Consider the following 10805-nt stretch of genomic DNA (forward strand, 5'->3'; position numbering starts at 1 on the left):
ATCTTACAACACTAAAGATGCAATCACTGTTCTAAATAACTTCCTTCCCTTTTTGCAGAACAGTTTTTGTAGAAAGTTCAATGCATGACGTAATTTAACAGTTTAAAATGCTCTTCTTTAGTAAGTCGATCTAAAAAGTGATATTACGTATAAGGCTGTTGATTTTACATTAACGCACGAGACCATTCTAGAGTAGGTTTATTTGAATGGAAAACTAGTCATGAGCTGTGTATTGGGATTAAATTTAAAATTTAAGATAAAAAATAATGTATCGATTGGAATGCCCGACTTATAATCACTTAAACACATGATTAGTATTACATGTGTACATGCAATATCTAAAACAATTATATATCGATATGAATTTACTATGATTCTTAAGATGTTAATTTGTATGGTATGGTTAACATAAAATATAATATTAAACCGTTAACTATTCGATATCTGTAACGTCAAATAAAATAAACTATATATATAGGCAATAGTTTTATTTTTAGTTTTCCAATGAGTAACCACTATTGTGTTTATACGTGGTGTTGTATTTAGTTGCTGTTTTGAGTTTATTATATGTGATATTATCATTATTTATGTTAAATATATTGCATATATTATAATGACTGGTTTAGGAAACTGTTCATTTGCCTGTTTAAAATGAATATTAACAAGACATATCATTGTGATAATTCTGATAAAGAGTTTCATCATTCGTGTACTTGTAGTGTTTGCAAAGTAATTTATGAGTGCACTATTTTTGCTAATAATAGCGCCACAGGTATATTACCTTATTTTTATGAATGGTATATTATTTGGTTTAATTAGTTTCTTTTAATTACAGATCATATACACGTACATTACATGTTATTCTCCACGAACAATGTCTTAGATTTCGGTAGTAATTATTTAACATACGATTATGATAAACATTATCCAAATCTCGGCGCAAAACAAACGCTTAGAAATGTCATGTCAGAAACAACAAGCCATATTTTACAAGCATTACACGCGATTGTTAATTAATTACTATTGCACAATGTATGTTTGACAAACAATTATTTTACATGTTATGATCGGTATGAAAACAACATTAATAAATGTCTTAGTGTATATTAATGTTGTTGCATTTTTTTTCCAAATTAACACAGAACAAAACTGAAGGCATTGTCGAATTATTCCATGATGTTTATACTATTGAAACCGATAAAAATATATGTCTGCTATCAATGTTGGTTTTACTAGGTACGAAAACATATGCGTGTCATCCAGGCTTACGTGCTATACCAAATAGCTTGACGAATGCAAATTCCAAGCGCATTCATAAAAGCTCGAGAATCAGAAAATATGTCTGTAGTTTTAACATGCGTTGCAACATTTTCCTTACACTTTAACACAATTTAATTGTTAAATGTTTTGTATGTAATTCTACGTAAAACGAACGTGATCTAAATAAGAATATTCGTTAACTTTAAAAGACGCATTTATAAATTTGTGTGCTCGTTAATCAGTTAGCTTCGATTATTAATACTTAAAATATAAATAAAAAGTATGATTTATATCGAATACATTAAATCCAAAACACAGTGTGTTTTTTTTTCAAAATGAACATTTCATACATACATTTAAAGTTGGTGGTATTGCCTTAAAACCTCTATGTAGTTCAACCTTTTTAAATGTTATAACTTAAAAAACCATTTAAGCTAGATAACATTTTATACTTTATTAGATTTATACATGTAGATACCTCGAAAATTTTAACGATTTGTTCTTCAAACGCATCTCTCGTATTGAATGCTAATTAATTTGAAATAAACAAAACTCGAATAATTTCATTATTAACTTTTAATTTTGAAAAATGGCATTCTTAATCGGAATTTATATCGTTCCAATTTGTATTCCTAACCGTGTTTCAGCAAACCTTTAAAGCTATAGTAATTTTGTCAAGTGCATATTTGACGATGTGTCTGTATACTTTGGTAACGTTAACCTATCATAAGCGCGTGGTTTCGTGTACAATTAGCTGACACTATTTGTGATGGTGTAATTTTCGATATAACCGGAGTCTGGGCCTTTTTGCCTTTTTACAGCTAAATTGCCAAATGTCAGAATCATGGAACTTGGTAAATGACCGCACCTACTGACCCAAAACACATGGGCAAGAAATATAAATAGAATTTTGGATTAATCGACTTGTGTGTTTTTTCCCTAATGTTTGGTAGGTATTGATAATCACGGTGTTTATAGGATCAAATTTGTATCGTGTCATTAAACTTTTATCAGGATAAAATTAGTACGTACATGTTATTTTATCTTGCATTATTAATGGCGTTAATAAATAATTTTAAATTAGTTTTGTACATTCTTGTAAACAGTGTAAATAACTGTTACATTTACAGAGTTATGAGAATGCCTTGAAAACAGTCTTGATGCGAATGTTTTAAGTTAAAACCACTTCCAGTGCCTTAACATTAATAAGCCATGTTTAATGATAAACATGTATAGAATAAGATGAGTTCTTAATAATCGACGAAATGTAAGATTTCATTAACTGTCATGTATTGTTAGTTATACAATTTAATGTTAAAATTAACCTTTATTCAAAGTGACTTATCTATTTTCTCAATGTTCTAGTTTCAAATCTAGAACATTATAAGCTGATAAAAATCGTCAAAGGCGTCATTCGCCGATGTAAACTTCAAGGAGCATACCACTATGATTCAAATAATTATATATATTGCGTTTGGATGCGTTACAGCTTCGCCTGTTTTAGAATCCCGATTTGTGGCGGAGGTGGACATTCCGGATCTTGTTCTCAGATTGGACGCAAACGACGTGAAACTGAATGCTCTTACAAAGAACCTGAGTGACACCGTTGGCCAGCTTGCTACTCTGACGAGATCATTTAACGACCTCAAAGCCAAAGTCGGTAAGTAATATTTCTCAGACTGGTTAGAATGGCTTATTTAATGAGCGTAACATTTGAAGTATATCATATTAAATGTTTTGTATACAATATGGATTCATTTGCGCACTGCATGTTAAACAATGTCTAGCAAAATACTTCTGTAATTACTTGACCTTTTTAGTACTGTTGTTTTGGCAATTAAGACAAACAGGCGTGACAATTATTTCTATTTAACATCAGTTTATAATTTGAAAAGTTTCTTTTTATTTATCATTATATCAAACTCTGAACCCAAGGAAAATAATTCTACATCTCTCAAAATTGATTCTTTTATTCGAGGATTGAGCCTGAAATAAGTGTGTTTGCTTTTCACAATATTTATCAAAGTCAATCAATTTTTCTTAAACCATTTATTTGTCTTCTCAGATCATCAGCCAGTGGCATTCAAAGCACACCTGGCTTCGAGTGGCAATTTGTATATCACTATCGGTCCAAATCAACGCATCATCTTTGACGATGTTCAACTGAACCTTGGAAATGCCTACTTTCAACATCTGGGTGGATTTCTTGCACCGTTGAGCGGCACGTACATGTTTTCCGTCTCCATTTGCTCACGTACTGGCCATTACATTGTTCTCAATCTGATGAAGAACAACAACAGGATCGGCGGTGTACTTGCGGGGGATAATGCTCTTGATGATTGCTCTTCTGAGACTACCGTCACTCAACTGAACGCTGGCGACCAGGTATACGTTCAACATCATGGGATCGATGGCGATATGATCTTTGTGCATCAAAACTATATTAATAGTTTTACGGGGTCTCTATTGCAAATATTGTAAATGACAATAAAATACGACGCACAACTGTATTGTGTTTTTGTTTTTACTATCAGTCTATCAATTATCAATGAAAGATGCGTTTAATAAGTAGATATTGAAGCATTCACAAAAATCCTTTGGAGATAAGCATTTACATTTAACTTGAATTTGTACATAAGAATAACGTTTGTGCAATGAAGAGTTCTGGCAGACCATACAACTAAAATGTTCTATATAGTATATGACATGTGTTATACTTAAAGAAAAGTCCCAAACGGTTTCTTATGTCATAAGCCATTAACAAATCGATCCGTTACAAGTAAAATTGACAACTAAAATCGATGCAGTATCATTATCAGTCCGCCAAGTAGTCCGTCCGGTGATGTACTAATTTCTTTATATTTGTATTTGTATTTTTCATACGACTTTGTACATGGAAACGAACGTTAAAACTCGAATATTATCTAGTGATTTAATTAATTAATGAAAAAAAAAACAATCGAATTATGTACTATAAATGTAAGTATTATAACGAATTCTATGTGTTGTATCACAATAATACCCTTCTAAATATGTTCTTTTTGTGAAATCTAGAATATTATTTCAATAAATATAGTATATTTGTCATCATTATATACTATCAACGTACAAACGAGAAAATAAGGTCGACGTATTTGTGTGTTCACATTTTTATCCTTTATCCTCTGATTTAAGTTGTTCCTCAAGAGTTACCGCTTTTCAGAGAAGCCATTTTAATTGAGGCATTTATGATTGTTTCACTTGTATTGACAAATATTCAAAATTGACTAAACATATATTGTCATTTCTATTGTGATTAAACATGTTTTCTGATTCTCAATTTCGTAAGCTTGCTTGTGTGCAGGCTATTGCAGAATGGCGATAGTAAGCGTGCTATTCGCCTTTGTTGAACTGATAAGTGGAACCATTATGGATAGTCACTCAACGTTTAGCTGCAGAAATGCCTCAGCCTAGTACATAAAACATTAACTTGTCAGTGTCGAGGATGTTCCGTGCAGTCCATACCGTTCCAATTCTAGAAATGTAAACATTTATTAAACGTTTAGTTTACCTTGCGGTTGTGCAAAAGTTAATTTAAAACTGAGATAAACAAATACTGTAACGGGATGAGAGCATTTTGAGTTTTTGTAACGGAGAGGATACCTAACAGCTTTTACGTTACGCAGTGTGCCCGTGTGATTTTAAATGATTTTATCACATCATGAACAGAAATAAAGATATGTCAAACCCATATAATCAAATTACGAAACAGACAATTTTAAATTAAACGGTGACTTAGTGCCCAAACGATGATGTTTATTAACGCGTGGGTTACACCAAATCGACGGTTGTTCGACGGAGTTGGAGAAAGTAAGCATACAATATTTTGGTTTTATTTTCAATGTAATCAGTTGCGAGCACAAACACAGGTTCAACACAGTTTTTGTCTTATATAATTAACATTCAAAGTTTCATATATTACCAATAATTTTTCTCTAACAAGTTTATACTTTCTTCTGTCACACATGCGTGACAACAAAGGGCAGGATATATTTTTGAAGCAGTTTTGCCATTTTCGAGCTCTTCATTGTTTAAATTTGCTCCATACTACAAATCCAACTTTCAGTCATACACGGTCAAACGAAAAGATAATAATCTATGATTTAACAAATGTGGACTGAACTGAAAACATAGAAAAAGTGCTCGGCCTAGAAAGAAAATCGGCTGAGGGGGGAAATAACCACTGTGTGCGCTATTACAAAATAAAACAAAAAGCTCGGGTCACCTAATTGTCAACCCACAGGACGAGGACAATAATCTATTGGAAGGAATACCAAACCACACACGTACATTGTGATTATCCACAAAACCCACAAGTTAATAGAAACCTTTAACTATAAGTATCGCAAGTCAAGTGAAAAAGCAATAACATAAAACACAATAAGATTTAAATTCTATTTAATTCTTAATTAAAAAATATTCCGGAGATCCGTGAACATAATTACGAATTTCCGTGGCACTGTAAAGTGACGTGCATACTAGTGTAAGCTTAATCCAACTTAATCCTTAATCCGACAAAACCTTAGAAATCAGCATCATATATCATACATTTCATATCAACATGCATATCTGGACAAATAAGGTGTGGAATGACAGATCACATTGCTCTGATGTATATGCGCAGTATTTTATCGTAAAAAGTAGCCTATTGTAATTAGAATTTATCTAGATAACCAGTTTATGAAGCCTTCATAACATATTGATTTGACTAACGACTTTGATACTTAATTGTTTGGTTCCACACAAAAAGCATTCACTGAGCTGAAAGATATACAATAAACCCAAGTCCAATAACGCAGCAAAGGCCAGCTTCTGATAATACGTCATATTAACGGTGACAAAACACGAGAATAAGCAATAATAAGATACTTAAATACGTTCAATTTGAATAGCTTTCGAAGGAATTTATTAGTACTTAAATAAAAAAGCTGATGTCAGAGAAAAGGGCTTACATTGATCTCAACACGTCCTTAGAAAACGATAGTATTGCGTAATTATTGAATATCGTATAATTATATCATCAGTCAATATAATTTATTCACAGATCTGGAAAGCTTCATATAATGGTACGATTCTTCATATCATAAGAATATTTTCATCTGTAATTATTTGTACGTTTCATTAATTCGCACCACTCCTGAAATTTTCTTATCACCAATAGTTTACCTTGACGTGCATATCGGGACATTAATTTTGTAACAGAATGTTGGTGTAATACTTAATAAAGTGTTCGAAAATGTTTGTTTCCGGCGCCACCAATCCGATCAAATCTGATGATCCGAGATATTGGAATGCAGACATTTCATGCTGCTTACGTGTCGTATTAATAGCCTGAATAAGCTTGTGACGTTTAAAAAAAAGATGCGACCTAGATATTTTAAATCGTATTTGTATTATAAATTAATAGTGATTGTTTCTCACAGCACTACCCTACCTATAAACAAAAGTCGACATATACGTTTATATATTTCTTCGTACTTATTGAAAGATTTAAATCTTAAATAAAATATAGTATTTTGCATTGAACATTAGATCTAAACAATGTATTATTTTTTCAATATAAAACTATGTTAGTAAATTTCTATCAAAATTAACACTTTCTTTCGGCACAAAAAATTGTTTCTGAGATAGAGAATACATGGTTGTTGCAGAAAGTTTATCCGGTGAGGCATAGAAAAAGAAAAAAAGGCGAGGTTTAGCGAGCCCTATTTTTCTTTTTCGTGCCGAACCGGATAAACTTTCTCCATCTCGGCACCAACCATGTATTCCATTTATCCTGCGTCATGTTAACTTATGCCGTTGACACATTTTATCGAAGACATCATGCGGCGTCTCATCTGGGTCTACGCTGTTTGCCAAGACCTTTTTTTTTAGACGCTAGGGATAAATGGGTTAATGCTTTCGAATTGAAAATATGTGAAATAAAACGAATAGAGAATATGATATTTTTCTTGGTAGAAATTGAAAAAAGTGCGACGGCAAAACAAAAGCTCAATTTTATTTAACTCAATGATAACTTTAATCTTATGCTTGTTACACTAATGTTACAATGATATGCACTTCCATTTTCTTTTCTTCCATCCCTTTATCGAAATGTATTTTGAATAAAACTATTTTTGTAATAGCGTTTGTATCGAATGCGAACTACTCTGACCCAAAACGAGATTGACGAAATCGTAATCCTGTCGGAGCGAGTTATTGTATTCCTGTCGAAGTTAATAATTATGCATGAAGACACACAATCCGAAATACGTTTTGGATTCGTTCAATGTTTAGATATATTTAAAATAATTGAATGTTGAAAATCAACACGTCCAAATTGTTGCCCCTTAATCCGGAGAGTCTTGCTAAAACTAGTATGTTTCGTCCGAGAAATGACGTCACACTAGATACGTCATAAATTGCGTAACCAAGTAAATTAAAATGAAAAATACAAAAAGCTGGTTCGGTAATATATTTTAAAGAAAAAAAACTAGGATGATATATAATATAACGATAAAATTTATGATACGTCTCAAAAAATGTCAAAGATCAAATATAAGAACATGTTAATCGGCGCGTTGGAATACATATTTACGGTAGATCGGGGTCACGCGAGGTACTGCCGGAGATCAATTTGTTTATTCAACCATGCTTTATTAGGTCAATGTTTGCAACAGAGGCAGGATAAAAAGTATATCTGAACTAGAAGGTATACGTAATATATAATACATTATTACGCGATCAGAATGTGCATTCTGAATAGGTGAATACAATAGGTCATTTATGAAACCGTATTTTTGTTGTTTAATAAATATAGTAACTTTTTAAGAATGTAATAGTTTTTTCTGATGCTATTCAAAAACAAAAATATCAAAAGTAATTAACAATGCGTGATTTTTTTTCCTAAAACATTCGGCGATTTAAATCACCAAGATATTTTAATATGCATTATACTGTTGATATTCAACGTTCAACGACGTCAAAATTGAAAAACAGTAAGGTTCTTTGTCTCGAGTTGGAGATAAGGTCTTTTCAACAAATGCGTACATTGAGGATATTTTTAAAAGAAGACTCTCTGCCCTTTACGTTGATATCAGGTTGAAAATAATTTGCATAAAGGCAAATTACGGCCTTTAACGTCCCTTGTCCTTTTTGTACCAGGATAATAATATTATAAAAATAATTGTAAATGCATAAAAATGTCATATTGTAAATTAGTTAAAATACGAAATTGTTATCTTTATTAACTGTACCGACAACACACACATGAGAATGCGACATACAGGTGACCCATCGATTTGGTCGGTACATAACAATCTAAATTTGGCGACTTATCTATTCTATCTTGACATTGTTCTAGATTCAAATACAAAATTTCAAAATTTTGAAACTCTACAATTCGTTTACTTTCACTTAACGGAGAACTATGTTTCACATAATTACATATTGTACATTCGCTTGCGTTGCAGCTTCGTCTGTCTTAGAATCCCGATTTGTGGCGGAAGTGGACATTCCTGATCTTGTTCTCAGATTGGACGCAAACGAGGCAAAACTGACCACTTTGACGAAGGATTTCAATGATTTGAAAGCAAAATACAGTAAGTGTGAAGCCATCGTTTTATTTTTTAAACATTTTGACGACATCTTAAAGGGACAGTCTACCACGACGACGAAGACAAGAAAAGTTGTAACATACCGTATTTTTTACAATTATTAGTTTATATTAATTAAAATATCACGACTGGTATATTACATAACTTGAAAAAGGTTGTTAAGTTTTCATATTTTCAGTATATTTGGTAATAAATTTTACTGGGTATGTCAACCAGGTAACTGCCAGTTAACTATAAATAACGCCAGTAGATTGATCATCATCGTCACGTGGTAAACCAGGAATGCAACTTGTGCATACGTCGTGAATTGTATAAATCTAATATATAAAATGAGCAATCTCTTGTTATTTATAGTGTGAATATCGTTATGTCACCTTTTTTCGCGATGTACTTTCGATTTCACATAGCGAACTTGTATTACCGAATATACTGTAAATATGAACTTTTTTCAAGTAATGTACTATACCAGTCGTGATATTTAAATCAATATAAACTAATAATTGTAGAAAATACGGTATTTTTGAACTTTTCATTTTTCGTCATTCGTGGTTGCCAGTCCCTTTAACAAATTAATTCGTGTATATACGTTCTTCATTCATCTGTATTCCGTCATTTTTTATACAATTTAAAATGGAATCTTGTTTCGAGTGACGAACGTAAAAGTATTTTGTCTGCATACCCTTGTAAATCAGATACGATGTTGTTTAGCTAAACGTACGACTTTTAATTCAGATCACCCGCCAGTGGCATTCAAGGCACACCTGACTTCAAGCAGCAATCCCGGTCTCAATCAGCGTATTATCTTTGACGATGTACAACTGAACCTTGGTAATGCCTACTTTCAACATTTTGGTGGATTTCTTGCACCGTTGAACGGCACATACCTGTTTTCCGTCTCCGTGTGCTCACATGGTGGCCATTTCATTCTTCTTGACTTGATGAAGAATACCAACAGGATTGGTGGAATACTTGCGGGGGACAGTCTATATGACGATTGCTCCTCGGAGACTACCGTCACTCAACTGAACGCTGGGGACCAAGTGTACGTTCAACATCATGAGTCAAGTGGCGATCTGATCTTTGCACATCAAAATATTATTAATAGTTTTACTGGCGTTCTGTTGCAGATATCATAAAATATGTCTGATTGTATGGGATTAAGTGTGTTAAGTAGTGCCTAGACGATCTTCAATAAAACACACACATGTATTTTGTTAAAAGTATTATTTGCCTATTTATAAATTAATGCCGTTTTCAATAAATCGATCCAGTTGAATTAACTCATCAGTGTTCCCGATTTACGAATTTGCAGAAACACACCCTTTAACAAGCTAGAAAATGAGTTCTGTATACACAACTGTTCTTTTTCGAAACAGATTGCATGACAAATATTATTTCCAAGCAGTTTTAAAGAGGGAGTGGCAGATTTAGACACGACCTTGGTCATTTAGTAAGCATTATATTTCGCTTGATAAAGTGTCCAGGCTAAATAATATCATATTGTTCAACATATGCATTCAATACCTCTTGAATATATCCTAATGTCTGTGATTAATTTGTTCCGATCGATCCGCAACTTTTTAAATACAGCCAAAATACAGCCCAATGTGGTGGATACGGACATTTCATCAATTATGTCTAAATACGTGTCTCAAAGAAACTTTCTGAAGCCTGAATTTCATAAATTCTATAATATAATGCCACATATTACAGTTTATAGTATCAAACGTTTCCACCATGTATCATAGAAAATAACATTTTAACATTTTGCTGCGTATAACTCCATGTAGGCTAAAGTATGCATTCAAAACGATGTTTGATATTGGAAATTTGAAAGAGAAGTAAATGTGTGCCTTATGATTCGTTGTCGTTACGCGAAATAATAGTTAGTCAAACATTATTTTCCATGAG

The 10805-nt window shown here is 32.4% G+C and overlaps 2 protein-coding genes across 2 annotated transcripts in view; both read left to right on the forward strand.

Annotated features, from left to right (window-relative positions):
• LOC127840548 (uncharacterized) overlaps nucleotides 1-3770 on the forward strand; it is a 20858-nt gene extending 17088 nt beyond the window's left edge. Inside the window, exons 4-5 of the mRNA XM_052368961.1 lie at nucleotides 2785-2920; nucleotides 3326-3770. Coding sequence (XP_052224921.1) covers nucleotides 2785-2920; nucleotides 3326-3741 — 552 coding nt within the window. The 3' untranslated portion in view covers nucleotides 3742-3770. The remainder of the gene's footprint in view (nucleotides 1-2784; nucleotides 2921-3325) is intronic.
• Nucleotides 3771-4699: 929 nt separating this feature from the next.
• LOC127842077 (heavy metal-binding protein HIP-like) lies at nucleotides 4700-10174 on the forward strand. The gene is made up of 3 exons (XM_052371394.1): nucleotides 4700-5109; nucleotides 8751-8879; nucleotides 9627-10174. Exons 1-3 carry the CDS (start codon nucleotides 5049-5051, stop codon nucleotides 10028-10030), a joined length of 594 nt encoding a protein of 197 aa, XP_052227354.1. The 5' UTR covers nucleotides 4700-5048; the 3' UTR covers nucleotides 10031-10174.
• Nucleotides 10175-10805: the final 631 nt, after the last annotated feature.

This window comes from Dreissena polymorpha, chromosome 8, assembly GCF_020536995.1.
Source record: "Dreissena polymorpha isolate Duluth1 chromosome 8, UMN_Dpol_1.0, whole genome shotgun sequence".
Classification (NCBI taxonomy): domain Eukaryota; kingdom Metazoa; phylum Mollusca; class Bivalvia; order Myida; family Dreissenidae; genus Dreissena; species Dreissena polymorpha.